General features: G+C 36.8%; 2 protein-coding genes across 3 annotated transcripts; one reads left to right on the forward strand and one right to left on the reverse strand.

Moving 5' to 3' along the window:
* Positions 1-6,324: 6,324 nt before the first annotated feature.
* Positions 6,325-8,594, forward strand: LOC114821926 (uncharacterized). Of its 2 annotated transcripts, none has more exons than XM_029095407.2 (4): positions 6,325-6,746; positions 7,077-7,163; positions 7,852-7,925; positions 8,045-8,594. In XM_029095407.2, the coding sequence occupies exons 2-4, from the start codon at positions 7,092-7,094 to the stop codon at positions 8,292-8,294; spliced, it is 396 nt and encodes a 131-aa protein (XP_028951240.1). In that variant the 5' UTR covers positions 6,325-6,746; positions 7,077-7,091; the 3' UTR covers positions 8,295-8,594. The 2 variants fall into 2 exon arrangements, with proteins under 2 accessions (XP_028951240.1, XP_028951279.1); XM_029095446.2 differs by lacking the exon at positions 6,325-6,746 and adding an exon at positions 6,834-6,950.
* A 1,054-nt stretch (positions 8,595-9,648) lies between these two features.
* On the reverse strand, positions 9,649-15,001 carry LOC114821952 (uncharacterized). The gene is made up of 6 exons (XM_070823831.1): positions 13,683-15,001; positions 13,370-13,437; positions 11,632-13,288; positions 11,344-11,525; positions 11,052-11,235; positions 9,649-10,961 (listed from the first exon to the last, which is right to left on the reverse strand). Exons 1-6 carry the CDS (start codon positions 13,831-13,833, stop codon positions 10,321-10,323), a joined length of 2,883 nt encoding a protein of 960 aa, XP_070679932.1. The 5' UTR covers positions 13,834-15,001; the 3' UTR covers positions 9,649-10,320.
* Positions 15,002-15,284: the final 283 nt, after the last annotated feature.

Below are 15,284 nucleotides of genomic sequence, written 5' to 3' on the forward strand. Positions count from 1 at the left end.
GCCGGAAAATTTCTTGAAAAACCGGCTAAGTCTACAACTCGACGAACTCGAGTGTCCCAACGTCCAAAACCTTCCAAAACTTCTCTAACAACTTCATTAAAGTTGTTTTAAGACCCTCTAGAACTTTAAAACTCTGAGAAACACCCACGATCATGACGGAGCAACATGGCACCTCATTGGAGCTCATTGGTTCTCGAGTTCCCAAGATATTTCCTCTAAATTAAGGGTATAGTTTGACTCCTGAGCTTGCAAGGAACCCGGAAGTAAAGTCCACTAGCTCGATTTGCGACGATTTGAAGGGATTTGTGGCTGGTCTTAGGTATACGGAAAGAGATAGTGTTCGAGAACGAGAGAGAGTGTGTTCGAGAACGAGAGAGAGAGTACGGGAAGGTGAACACGTGTGAAGGTATGTGTGTGTCTTGATCTGGATTGGGCACCCATATACAATTCTTAATCTCTAATTGGGCCACCAATTATAGGCTAAAAATCATCCAAAACAACCCCAAATTTCAATTAGGTCCAAAGAAGTCGGAAATGAGATAATTGTTCCATTTCCTTAGTCCATTTATACATTCATAACCCAACGCTCAAGGGTAAAATCGACATTTCCATGCTATAAGGGATAAAGTACATTATAATTCAAGATGGGTCGTCACAATAAATGCATTTACCGAAATGTGTGTACCTAAATGTATGCATCAAAATGTATTATAATAAATTTAATGTACCTAAATGAAGGACAAAGTACATTGAAAATGTATTGTATACCAAAAATTAATTTATCTAAATGTTTACAACAAAATATATTACGATAAATGAAATGAAAATGAAAATTATAGTGAAATAAAATTAATACATTAAAAATTAGAAAAAACAAAAGAGAAATAATTAATAAATAAAAAATATAATTAATAAATGAGATTATTAATGTATTAAGGGATTAAAATTAGATTTTAATCCCTTAATACATTAAAAATTATAGTGAAATGAAAATGAAAATTATAGTGAAATAAAATTAATACATTAAAAATTAGAAAAAACAAAAGAGAAATAATTAATAAATAAAAAATATAATTAATAAATGAGATTATTAATGTATTAATGTATTAAGGGATTAAAATTAGATTTTAATCCCTTAATACATTAAAAATTATAGTGAAATGAAAATGAAAATTATAGTGAAATAAAATTAATACATTAAAAATTAGAAAAAACAAAAGAGAAATAATTAATAAATAAAAAATATAATTAATAAATGAGATTATTAATGTATTAAGGGATTAAAATTAGATTTTAATCCCTTAATACATTAATAATTATAGTGAAATGAAAATGAAAATTATAGTGAAATAAAATTAATACATTAAAAATTAGAAAAAACAAAAGAGAAATAATTAATAAATAAAAAATATAATTAATAAATGAGATTATTAATGTATTAAGGGATTAAAATTAGATTTTGATCTTACTCATAGTTTTAATCTAAAAATCATTTTTGCCAAGTATTAAAATGAAATTTTCTATTTGAAATATAGCTCAGAAAAGCTCCCATTACGAGTGATAAAGTGCCACCAACTCTATAAATGTGAAAGAGAGTGCCAGAACACAAAACGGAGGTTTTATATTTTAAGTACAAAATATCATTTCATAATTGTCTTTGAATTCGGATATGCCCTTTATTGGTCTTGTTAAAGAGGATGCAAAGTTGATATTTAGACTGGGGGTACTGGAAGACTAAATTTGTAAATTAAATTTGAAAGCTAAATGATTTGTTATCAATAAAAAATAAATATGTTATTAATACTTAAATAATAATTCAATTATTAACTTTCATGTTATTTTATTTACAAAATTTAATCTCATTTAAATTGGTCGCTGGAGAAGGTCTTGCGCATATTCATTGACATGCTAACAAAGTTGCTCAATGTATGTGACGTGGTTTAGTTTTCTTATAGGTGACTCTTTTTAAAAGATAAAAGGCCTGTGAGGATGAAATTTAGTTTATGCAAATTATTATATAAATATAAAATTTCATCCATTTATTATTTGCTATTCACGTAGCACTTGGTATGACATCCACGTATACAATCTAATTTGAACGGAATGATCAATTTCCACCTAATTCATCTAGTTTGGGATTCAGACGGTTGAAATTTAATATAACGGCTACAAACATGGGGCTCTTTTAAAATGATAATAATTATAGTCATTCGATCAAAATTCAACGACCTGAATCCCAAACCAAATGGATCCGAAGAGGATCCCTTTCCATTTTGAACCACATCCACAAGAAGTCAGTTAAAAAAGGTTGAGCTCACCTCCATTCCAAGTGACAAATCTAGTTGTTTTTGTTTTAAAGCCTTCAAATCTTTTTTTTATTACGATATATTTTACACTAAAGGAATGAGAGAATTCGATTAAGCTACACAATGAACAATTTAATTTAATATCAAATTCACCATCCACGAGATTTGAACTAAAATCTCTCACTTACAAATGAGGAGAAATAACACTAAGTAGCCCTTCAAATCTTATTATGTACCATATTCACATGTTCAGTATTTGCCACCCCGGACAAGTACACATTTATTAAACACCTAGTCAAACAATGTTAAGTTTCCAAAAAAAAAAGTGAAGATGGAAAACAAATCAAACGGTCATGTAACTTTCAGTTTATTGTTTTTAATTTTCATATTTTTTTAAATCAAAACTGAAAATAGTTTTCATATTTAAAAAAAAATGAAAATAGTTTCTAAATGAGTTTTCATATTAAAAAAAAAATGAAATAGTTATCAAACGACACTTTAGTCTCACACCACTAGAGAGCAATGAAGATTGACCACCAACATGTGTTTCCACTCTTCTTTGTTTAGTGATTAATGGCTCGTTTCATGGTTATTGTTCTATAGATGTCACAGCCCGTCCCGGGATTTCTTATATCGGGGACGTGAAATGACGGAATCACCCTTGACGGGTGTTAAGGTATGTGTGTGTGTGATATATTTTGGATTAAATACACACATTTCATAAACTTTTGGAAAAATTGTTTTAAGTTAGATTAATTGGTATGTATGTTTGTGTGGCTAGGGTTGCTTTGGACCACACAACCTGTCAAACTCCCTCTCTCTCTCCCTTCCCCCGTGCTTTCTCTCTCTCTTCTCCGTTCAGTCTCTCTCTCACTCTCGAAATCGTACGGACGAAGCCCCAACCCTCCAAAACGTTGCGGATCGACGCCAAAAAGGTATGATTCCTCATCCTTTTAACCTCCTGAGTCGATTGGTGTTGATTTTAGGTAGTGAAACCTTCGAAATCATGTGAAACCCGAACCCTCATTTTATGTCACTATTCATGCAATCGTAATATGTCGATTTTCAGGGAATTCTAAGCTTGTAGTGAACTTAGTGAGGTCCCAAGGAAGCTCGGAGTGCTTCGTTTGAAGGTTTTGGACGTCGGGATCACTGGGTTCGACTTTGGCCGGTTTTCTTGGAATTTCTACGGTGAGATTTCGTGATTTTTAGAGCCTTAAAGTAGTCTAGTGTGAAACTACATGTTTGGGGCTTCATTTTGATATAAAATTCGAAGAAAACGGTTGAGAAACGAAGGAGAACAAGGCATTTGAAATTTGCCCAGTTTTCCGGCCACCGAAAAACTCAGTCCGGCGAGCTCGCGAGGAAGAAGACGCGTGTGGGCACGCATGTACCCATGCCTGCCCTGGCGTGTGGGGGCGCGTGCCACGTCAAAAAATTATTTAAAAAATTTCTCGACGTCCGTGACATCGAGTAGGTCGATGTGGTATATTCATATACCCAAATTGAGCACCGTATGAGAAGTTATTTCGAATTATTGGTTATGTGTTTTAATTAACGGTTCTCTAGTTGTTTCGCATATAGGTGACACCTATCCCGAGGACGAGTGCATCGAGGGACGTCACGGGAGTTACGACCCATCGACTTACCAGTGAGTGGGCAGTTTTGTTTTCGTATTACCTATATACTATTGTTTTTCCCAGAAAATGAATTTATATGAAAATATGTTTTAAAATGTCATGCATGCATATGATTTGAGATATTTGAATTGATAATTGATGCATATATATATGAATTGACGCTGTGGACGCAAAGGTAAGTTTTACGTTATTCATACGATTTATTTTATGTGAATTGCATTGAAAGCTCATAACCTACACCCTTGGTGTTAGTGCTTATATTATTCATCGCACCGCACGCTCGTCTTGGATCCAAGTAGGTGAATGTCGTACAGACCATGTGAGGGTTCCGACATGCTAGTCGTATAGATCACTATAGGTGATTCCGACTAGTGGGTGGCCTTAGTTTATGCGCACCGATGATTGATGAGAGAAGCACTAGAGCGTATTCTTACACCTTTCCATCGTACATACTACCTTACGTAGTTCCGAGTGACGTGCAGAGTAGGGCCGTATAGGTCACTGGGGTGACTCTGGCTGGGGGGAATATTGAGCTAGAATTAGCCGTACAGGACCATTATAGGGTATCCGGTTATTTCATTATATCACCTGTTATATTGATGCATCCATATTCTGTTTTTAACATTATGACATGGCATACTTTCTGGTTTTGATAAAGATTGATGATTTGAGATATTTGAAGGTATATACTATTATGTTATTTTCTGGGAAAGTATACAGATTTTACAGTGAGGGGTTAGAAATGTTTTAAATGAAATGTTTTGGAAAATATTTGGTTTTACTGACCCACTCAACTTTGTTTTGCACCCCTCCAGGTTCTAGTTAGCAGTTGGTGGCTCACGAGGTCCTTTTCGGCGTTCTGACAGATGTTCTGCATGTAGGACTCACATGCGGGTGTTGTACTTTTAATTATGGTCCTACTTGATTGCACCTAGTATCTACGCTCTGAATTCGTGTGTTTTACATTATAACTCACTCTATTATGCTAGTAGGATATTACTGCTAGTGGTTGGTTTAAATTCTTTCATATTTCTCTTATCTCTTGCTTCTGTGTCGCACTTGTGGCTACGTCACGCTCACGTGATGGCCAACACGCATTGATTCCAGGATCGGGGTGTGTCAATAGAAGTGTGGTAACAGTCCATGGATAAAACTTAACCTTAAAATTCGGACTAGAAGAAAAAAGTAGGGCTAGTTTCGTTTGGTAACCGAATCGAAAATAAGAGAAACAAAATTTGATATGAACCCACCCCTAACTCCGGTCGTCGAAGGTGAAAGAGAGAGCGTCAGAGTCATCAAAGAAGATGGAGAGAGAAGGCGTTGCGTTGGTGGTGCGGCCAGAGAAGGAGGTAGAGAGAAAGAGCATTGGAGAGGAGTCAAGACAGGAGGGCGAAGTCGTCGAAGACAAAGAAAGAAAAAGTGATATATATTTAATTCGGTTTGATTGACTATAAGTGTGGTACTGATACATGTACCAAATTTTTTGGTTTCAGTTATCAAATTTTTTGGTATTATCAATTTAGTATTTGTTTTAGTCGGTTTCGGCTTTTTTGATTTTTTTTTCACCCTTAAATAAAATGACTAAGGCCCCGTTTGGGATTGAGGTGATTTTAAAAAAAGCCACTGTGAAAAAAAGCTGAGGGTCATTTTTGTGTTTGGTAAACTGAAAAAAAAGGCTTATTTTGGAAGCTGCTGTGAGAATAAGCTGAAAATCAAAGGAAAAGTTGAAGCTGCTATTTGCTGCTTTGAAAAAAAGCCAGTTTTTTCAAAGCACACGGAGCTACAGTGCTCCTTTAATGAAAAAACACACTATCATCCTGCTTTTTTTTCCAAAAGCACTTTCACAAAAAAGTTTACCAAACACTCTACTGGCTTTATTTCACAGCCGCTTATTCTCACAGCAGTTTTTTTTCAAAGCACAGCAATACCAAACCAGCCCTAAGAACAACATTCATGCTGGTCCACTCTAATGACATTGGCTTGGTTATACACCTAGGTGATTCCTGTGTTTTTCAAAAGTTTGCCTTAATTGACAGAGATAACATACCCAAAACAGAGGCAGAAGATTTGAAGTACTTGAATTTGCCCTTTTGGGAACTCTGAATTTAAAGAGAGCCAATGTAGTGCAGTCCACACTGATGAACGTTTTGGCTTCAGTTTACAAGATGAAAACATGGTGTTGAATATCGTTTATAATAATAATAAAATTTATTTATTGATTTGGTCTACGAAATGGCTTTTAGTCTTTATCCCAAAAATTAGATTTATCTAACATTGCCTATAAGAATTGTCAAAATCGAGTCACTTCACTTCATGTTGATCAATTTAGTCTCATGTGCTTTGAATAAAAGGACATTCTAGATATTTCATATCATGCTAATACAGATGAGCCATTAGTCAAATAACTCGACTTTAGACAAGTGGCTCTCTACCAAATGAGTGTTGCTCCTACGCTACGATATGAGTTCGAATCCTGTCAATTTTTTTATCTAACAAATCTATCGTTTGACAAAAAAAAAAAAAAAAATCGAGGTTAGCAGTTTTAGGCAAAATCCCATTTGGAGGGTAAAAGTGAGAACAGGACAGGGGAGCAGAAGATCCTTGTTCAGTTGATGCCCAACAAAAAAAAATCCGCAAAGCATCAGTCTCTCTCTCTCTTTCTATTTCCTAAAATCCATCTATTTCTCTCGAACCCTCTCCAAGTCTTGGCCTTTTGCGCGCCATTGCCAAACCCAAAAGCCCGCACTCCTGCTCAGAACCCAATTCAAAGCGTCGCAATTTCTCGCTTTTCTGGGAATCGGTACGCTGTTCAAAACCCTAGCTTTATATCCTGCTTCAGTTATGGTGTTTCGGTTGTTAGATTTTCTGATTTGATTTGGGTTTACCAGTATTTCAGCACTGTTCGGGTAGCTTTGATTTTAAAGTGCTTTGAAATTGTAGGCTCAGTAGCAGATTTTAGGTTGCAATATACATTGTTGGTTCCACGCTTCAATCCGAAACGAATGTAGCTTTCGGTCAAAACCCTTTTGGCTATTTAGCTGTTACTTGATGAATTGGGTTTTACTCGCTAATGAATAAGATAGTATTGGTTGGGTTTGATTATGATTTAAGACTGTTTTATTCTCTGCAGGCTGTGTAGGAAGCAATGAGCACCGAAAAGACGCCGCAGAAAAAGGAACGTCCTCAAATAGTTAAATTGGATAAAGCTTTGGATCTGGTGAGATGATTTTCCCCCGTCGTGTTATGAACAATGTACTGTTTTCCGGTTACTACTACCATGTCTGGTCTATATGGTCTAGAGCAACTAGAACCCGACATAGAATGCACATCCATTAGAATTTGAGATTTGATGATATGAAATGATAGTTTTCTTGGAGTTGTGTATCTTTCTGTCTCTGCGCCCGCATTTGTGCATGTGTGTGGGCACGCGCGTTTGTATGTGCGCGCGCCTGCATTTGTGTGTGTGTGCGTGTGTGTAGTGAATGAGCTCAGAAGGGAAATGCTGTTCTAATAGATTGATTTGTCATTTGTAATTGGGTTGTGAATATCTGCAGCAGGCTATTAGACAAGAAAATAATGGGGTTCAAGTTTGAACTAATTTGAAACCTCCCCAGGTTGTTTTAAATGAGATTGTTTTGTGTACATGATAACTCTGAAGATTATATGATTTTTATATGTTTATGGGGATAAACAACATTTACATCAATGCGGTATCTCTGTAATCTTTTAGTTAAGAGTATCTGTTTTTGCCAGTGATGTCATAGCAATCTGGTCGAAATTCCTTATGAATGGGGTGTCGTGGAGTCTAAGAACTATACAGTTCTTTGCAATGCTATTGATGTCAATCCTTTCATTGATTTTCAAAAGCTAACTTTCTTTGTGCATGAAAATTGGCTGATGTGCAGGCTAAAAAATGGCTTAGTACCATGAGTGAACCTGCAGAAGATGAGCCATTTGAAATACAGGCTCGGCCTGCTAGGCAAGTTGATTTATTTATCTATTTTGTGTTTAAGAGAGTATAATTATCTTTAGTTGCCAATATTGGCTGTTATTGAGACATTATTGACTTTCTGCAGAACTCTTTATTGAATTTTGCAGGCTTGGACTAGGTGCTGTAGCTCCCCGCCCATCCAAGTTTGTACCTTCAAATGATCCTCTTGAAAGGAAATTACATTACAAGTTGGATGCCGCAAGAAGAAATGCTGCTAAAATTGCAGAGGAGTCCACACTAGCTGCTAAAGATGATGATGAAAATGATGATGAAGATAGCAGAACTAGTGCCTTTGCAAAGAAAAGACCAGCAGCTCCAGTAACCCCATCGTTACGGGCGAAGAAAAGGCAGAAGTAACCATTTCACCTTGTCATGTAGGAAAAGAAAATTAACCATCTCACCTTGTCAAAAGTGAATCTCTGGTGCTTTTGTTCTCTTTCAGTAAACCTCACACAATTTTCGTTTGAGTAGACTTGACCGCGTTACGTATAAAGTTAAAAGTACAATCTTCATGAGAAATGCTAGTTTGTGTTTATGTAATTATATGATATGGGAGGCAAATGAGCTGCACTGCACAACATTGTTGTATTAATTCAGTCATTTTCTTAAGACATAATTCTTTGATAATATTAAAGAGGCTTGTGCGTTTGCCGATAACCTTTGCAGCTTCCTCTCCTATTATTATTTGAATCCAAAGAATATTTCTAATAAATAAATAATTTTCTTTCTGAATTTTGTTGTTTGCTGAGGAGAGAAATTTTGTGACGTCAAAGTCTTAGAGCTTGTTTGGCACTCTATTTGAATTTAACTTTTTAAACTCAAAAATAATTTTCAAGTTTTAGGCCTTAAAAACTTGTTTGATATGACTATTTTAAAAAACTGAACTCCAGACTAACTCAAAAATATAATATATTCTCTAAAAACACTTTTTAGAGTATTTAAACTTAAACTTACTCATTTCTTTTCTCTCCCCTCTCATTCAAAATCTATCTCTCTCTTCTTCTCTCTCTCTCTCTCCCTCTTTTTTTTTTTTTTTACCTGTTTAGTCTCTTCTCCAATATGTTCTCTTTATTCTTTCGATTCTTTCTCTCACTCATCTTCCTCTCTATCTCCACCGATCATCTCACTTCTTTCTCTTTCCTCCAATCATCTCTTACTTTCTTTCCTTCTATCTCCTCTTTTTCTCTCGACCCCCTCTTTTTGAATCTTTTTGTTCGATTTAAATTGTAAGATTAAAATTTTTTAAATCGAATACCAAACAAGTTTTTGAGTTTTAAAGAAAATTGTTTTCAAGAAAAATTCTACGTTTTGAGAAATTATAAAAAATTTCAAATATGATAACCAAATAAGCCTTTAATTTCCCTCAGACTTGAGAAGTTGGCTATAGCTGTGTGCTCCTTTGTTACATCCAAATTTAAATCCCCCTCCCTCAAAATTTGATGAATTTAGAGTAGATTATCTCTCTGTTAGTAAAGTTAAAAACAGAAGTTTGTTAATTCCCTAATTTGCATTTATTAAGAGAACAAAAAAATACTTGCCATAATTAAAGTAATACGAATCCAGCGTTGCATGATTCATATTTAATATTTATAGACATCACACTCCCTTAAACCACTTTTTATGCCTGATAAAATCTCCTCTTCCCGTGCAATATAATTTTTCCACAACTTTTATTAATCTGCAATCCAAAATCCAGCTTGTTCAACGCATATAACAAAACCTAGCATGATCTTCCTTTATTTTCTTTGTAATTACTAATTACAACACCAGTAATAGTCAGTCACAAGACTCACAACTCACAACTCACAACTTGTTTTTTTCTTTTGGAACTACACAACCTACAACTTCTTGTACTCCGACGCTTTCAAATACAACACCAAATACAAAGAACAAGGTAACACAATTGACAATGAATGAAATCAACAACTCTCAACTAAACACTCCAACCCTCTATAAATCTACACTTATAAGATCAACTCTCTACATTACCGCCTCGGCGGTTGACACAGATGACGACTCAGAAATGGTACCTGTTCTTATCTGTCTTGTATAATCGACTTGCAGAGAAGTGCCAGAGTTCTTGCAAGGAGAATTTGCAGACCAGATATCTGCTCCCTAGCTATCAAGGGCTTTCATTCAGGTGACTGACTGCTGCTCCAGATGCCCCCGATCCTTAGTTTTGACATGTAACAGATTCTATACTATCTACATGATTTCAGTTAACAAAGTTGCAAATCCAGTTCATACCGGATCCATGGTACTCCAGGAAAGCTAAAATGTTGCTTCTCACCCTCTGGAAGCACAAATATGACTTGCTTTCCAACTGCCTCAGCAAGAAGGTGGCTTGGCATTTGATAAAGACAAATCGAAGTCAGACTGTGTTCTATAAGTTGAGAATGCTCTCTGTTTCATTTGATTCAGATTTAACTGAAACATCTTCACTTCCGAGACTTCCTTCTACATAGCTTAATATGGTGTCTTCCATCAATTCTTGGAGAATGGCTTCACCCATGTCAACACCAATGGTCTCAGCATCGAACCGAAGGTCCATCCACGTTCCAGGTCTTGACATGTCTTTTGTGACAATCTGGTCCAAAGTACGAGGCAATGGAAGAGGACGGAGATGCCAATAAACTTCTATCCAGACCTCATCTATAGCAGTTTTCATATCTGGTACTGGTCTTATACTAGGTTTCGCAGATGATATCCGAGGGAAGCAACCATAATAACGCCCACAAACCTCCAGTAGAACTTCATTAATACAGTCAACAAGGAGCTTCGAGTCATAGCAAAGCTGGTTAGGAAAAAATTCCACCTCATCACACAATGATGGCTCAATAATTTGGTCAGAAGAAAGCCACTTCATACAGAAGTCATCCCAATTGAAGACAGAGGCTTGCATGACTGCTTTTACAAAATCAAACATTAGTTCCTTGTCTTCTGTACAGGTTTTTGCATTGTTAGCTTGCTCTGCAGCTGAAGGGTCATAATCTTCAAATTCGATCCTTAGTGGTTGTAGCTCTCCTGCAGATCAGTAAAAAAGTTAATATTAATGGAGAAATGCAAAACATATAAGGATTCAAAGTTAATCAACTGTCTTAGTATGAAGCATACCAAACCGAGAAATGGTTTTCCCGGGGCTGATATCATCCTCTGTGAATAGTGGCTCCAGAACTGAAACAGGACTTGGCCGCTCTGGTGTATCTATACCACTTTCTAAATCCTCAACATGCTTGGTGGTTAAAGAGCTGGAAGGGGATGCTAATGAAGAAGATTGCGGGTTTTCGTCATATGAATTCTGGAAGATGGGCAAGAATAATTATCAGGATGGAGATGATGGATATAAGCAGACAAGTTTACTAAAGGAAAAATAAATCATAAGCACAAAAAAGAAAGATATTAATACCTGTTGTAAGCATTCCGAAATTCTTTTATCATCATTTTGGTCATTTATGGCGATTGAAGAACCACTTAGTTCAGAGAGGGCATCCAAGACAATTTCTTCTTCCCAAGCAACAATTTCTTCTTCCCAAGCAATGATTTCTTCTTCCCAAGCAACGATTTCTTTTCCATTTTTAATCTCGACACCTACAAAAATTTTATAAAATCCTAAATACCAAAGAATTTAAAAGCAAGCACAGAGGCTAATCAAAATGTTTGTCATTGTAAATTCAACAGCTGCGAGAATCAATACCTTCAGAATTCTTCTTATCTACGACGGAAGGATGGGCTTCTTCCACTTCATTATCTTGAATCAGATTATCTGAGATGCTTGGTATTGAGTTAGAAGGCTGTACTTTATCATCAGGGTTATTGTCAGAATTAGACGGCAGACTCCCTAAGTTGTGTACTACCTCACCAAGAGGGCTGGCATTTTTCTCTTGCTTAGGAGACAATGTATTCTCATTGGCCTTCAAAAGTTTGTCATAAGCAGACAATCTCATCTGTGCGGTAACAAAGCCATGCTCCAAGTCCCTTCCAGGACTGCCAAAAGGAGAAACGTTGTACTCAGGAAGAGAAAGAATCTTTCCCAAGGATTTAGGAAACTGCTGTCTTGATATATCTACACCTTCATCTCCATTACTCAGCATCTCACAGAGATGCTTCTTGGCCTCAATGTAGAGGTTAGATAGCCTTTCATCCGCAAGACCATGATTTTCATGTTTCAAACTTACTTCAGGTTCTTTCACTTTCCCAGTCTTTTCTGCCCTCTTGATACCACCGGAAGGTTTAGCAATTCTTTCAATGTAGAAATGCTCTTTACCAGGGGAACTTCTAAGTTTTTCCTTACCAATTCCTTTGTCACTACCTCCCGAATTTTGACGCCCATAAGGCAATCTGTTTGAACTTCCAACAGTAGATGCCCCATGGTGTTGCTTTCCCATTGCATTCTTTAGTTTCCTTTTTATTTCTGAGAGAAAAAAGTGGGAACCAACTCTTTCACTTGGCCCTTTATTTCTTACAATGTTATGGGATTCTGGGGATGCACTATCTCCAGTTTCAGAATTTCGTAACACTGGATGCCCAGGCTTCAAAATGACGATTCTCTTTGAAGCTTCAGAATCCTCATTTTCCTTACTTGGGTTTCTTTCCTGAGGCTTGACCTTTCTCCTGAAAAAGTACCGCTGTTTACGGTTGACAAGCTCCTCAGATTGTTTTACATCACCAAGCTTCTGTTCCGACAACTTGGACTCTGCAAAGGAAGCGTATTCTTCATCTTTCTCTATCTGAGCATCCTGGAACTTTTGGACATGTTTTGCCAACAGTGAGTTTGGATCCTGCAAAAGTTTCAGAAACAATTCCTCATCTGAACTTAAGACCTCGAGCGCATCCATTAGCTCTTTGAAGTGGTGGACTTTCTGATCTTCCGTAAGATGTTTCCCATCTGCTAACTTATGATTCATGAACTCCTTGATTGCCACACATAATTTCTCTTCAAAATCAGAATGCTTGTCGCTTGGTTCCACAGGAGCTTCACCATTCACGTCATGATTCGCGCAATTGATATATTTCTGATGGATCTGGCAACATACCTCTTCCATTATCTCATCCATTCCAACATTACTTCTAGTTTTCTGCTCCGGATTCTGATTGCAAGAGCATCCAGATTCCGAGTTCTCTGAAGCATTCATAATATGGGTGTCCATGTCTCGGCTTTTCTTGCGAGTCCTCTTTGTTTTCTTCTGGTCCTTTCTGTTCTGGCTTGATTCTGACTGTTTAGTTTCCACTGCATGATTGCTTATCTCCTTCTTCATGCCCTGCTCACTGGACATTTCTTCTTCCATGAGTTTCTTCACACTAGGCTTACAAGCATCCACTAACACTATTGCTTTTGAGCTCCCATCGCCATCCTGAAGCATTTAGCACAGCTCTATGAGTTATATAATCACTCAATTAGTGAATTCAATAAATTCGATATGGATGCAACTTACAAGTGTGCCTTCGAAGTTTTCATCCAAAGTGCTCAAAACCTCAAACTTGTTCCTCGAAAGTCCAGTAGCTGCAGAAAGAGAATTAGGACTTGCAAGAAACATTGCCCTTCCGATGATTCCAAATAAAACTTTTACTAAAACCATTTAGATAAACATGTTAACTAGTAAAACTTTTCCAGAGAAATCCCCAAAACACAACTGCTACTCACTGAATTCATTTCAGCCTGAAGAAACTAATACCAAAAAATAGCACAAAATCCTTGCATGTTGCAAATATCCAGTTAAAAGTGAATTCTAAGTTGAGAGTTCTTACCAACAGCTTGCTTACTTCCATGCCTCTTATCAGAAATCAGCTTCCAGGTGGGGCGGCCGTGCCGGAAGTCAAAGATACTCATCAAACCCCACATGCAGCCTAACTGATCTTTCTCATACCTCACAGAGCGTTTCTGTGACTTCTTTGCCATATCTAAGGGATGAAGGAATTACCTCAAATTCAGAGGCTCGAATTCGATACACCGAAAGAAGAGAAATGCAGCTGGATAAAAGTCTGTTGCATAAACAAGGCAGATTCCAATTCCAACTCCTCAAGTTTTCCAACAGAGTGAGGCTCAAGATTCCTAAACTTTCTTTGGATGGCAAGGTATCTAAAGCCTTATTTTTTCACTCATAAAAGCCTTAACCAGCACCTCAAATTCTCCACAAAAAAGGCTCAAACTTCCTGCAATTTGGTCTTCACTTCAAAGAAAAGACTGTTCAAAGACAATTATGCACTTGAGCATCACAAATGGTGTTAAAAGGTCAAAAATTCACTCCTCAAATTCAGTGAACAAAACTAAGCAATGATGCTGGAAAATTGATCAGAAGCTTGAGATACACAAAAGTTTGAGATAAACCCAAATCTCCTTTTCAGAAATTCGATCCCAAATTCATGAGTTCTGCCCGATGGAATTTACAATTCAGAAAATTCGGGCATGCGTCTGGTGTTTTTTGTTTTTTTTATTAAAAAAAAACACCCTTTGAAGGTCAAGGCTTCTGAAGCAACACACGGCATGAAAATTCAGCACAGTACAATGCAGCATTGAAAACGACCCTTTTGAAGTACTCAAAATCCAACCCAAATTTTTTTTTTTTTGTCTTTTTCTTTCCGCAATTCTGAAAATATCACAAGCTTTGGAGAAAACCCAGATTAAGTTCAAGAAAATTCAACCAAACAATGGTGAAAACAAAGACTTTTTCTAAAAATTTTCAAAGTGGGCATCTTTTTGACAGCGAAAAAGGGAGGTGGCAATGGTAATCCAGCACCGACCCACTATTTTTTTGAGGAGAATGGTGAAACGGGCAGCCATTAAAGACTGAGAAAAGTGGAGGGAGCGAAGTGGGAAGTGGTGGTGGGAAAAAAGACAAAAACTTTACAATCCTTGCTTGCTGTTGGCGTTGGGTTAGATTGAGAGAGGAGAGAGAGAGTAGAAGAAGAATACGTGACAGTTGGGGTTAGGATTGATTTTTGATGGGGTCCATCCAGTGAAGGGAGGGAGGCTTTGTATTGAAGAAAAGTTAGGGTTCTCTCTCTCGATTTTCTTCTCTGTTCTGTTGTTCCAAACCATCATCAAAGTCGCCACCATCCCACTCCCCACTCTCTGACTTTCTCTCCCTAAAAACCTTAACTCTTGAGCCGTAGAAGAAAATGTACGTACGAAGTTGTTGACGTGTACGCTTTAGGGAGAGAGAGAGTTTCTCGGGATTTTTGCTCACCATCATAAAGTTTATTTAATGCTCACCATACATCTAATTATTTATCACGTATCAAATTCTTCTGAGTTTTTTAGCGTTGAGACAAACAGACGGACACATGTTACAAACAAGACCTTGTTTAGTATTATTTTCTCATGCAAGTAAATATTGAGAAGGAGAAATC

Source organism: Malus domestica, chromosome 01 (assembly GCF_042453785.1).
Source record: "Malus domestica chromosome 01, GDT2T_hap1".
In the NCBI taxonomy this organism is placed as follows: domain Eukaryota; kingdom Viridiplantae; phylum Streptophyta; class Magnoliopsida; order Rosales; family Rosaceae; genus Malus; species Malus domestica.

Bases quoted from the DNA above. Each gene is read 5' to 3' on its own strand.
- LOC114821926 (XM_029095407.2), top strand. From the start codon at position 7,092: ATGAGCACCGAAAAGACGCCGCAGAAAAAGGAACGTCCTCAAATAGTT. The intron at 7,164-7,851 runs GTGAGATGATTT...GCTGATGTGCAG, and splicing joins TGGATAAAGCTTTGGATCTG to GCTAAAAAATGGCTTAGTAC. The intron at 7,926-8,044 runs GCAAGTTGATTT...TGAATTTTGCAG, and splicing joins ATACAGGCTCGGCCTGCTAG to GCTTGGACTAGGTGCTGTAG.
- LOC114821952 (XM_070823831.1), bottom strand. From the start codon at position 13,833: ATGGCAAAGAAGTCACAGAAACGCTCTGTGAGGTATGAGAAAGATCAG. The intron at 13,438-13,682 runs GTAAGAACTCTC...CTCTTTCTGCAG, and splicing joins TGGAAGTAAGCAAGCTGTTG to CTACTGGACTTTCGAGGAAC. The intron at 10,962-11,051 runs GTATGCTTCATA...ACTGATCTGCAG, and splicing joins GAAAACCATTTCTCGGTTTG to GAGAGCTACAACCACTAAGG.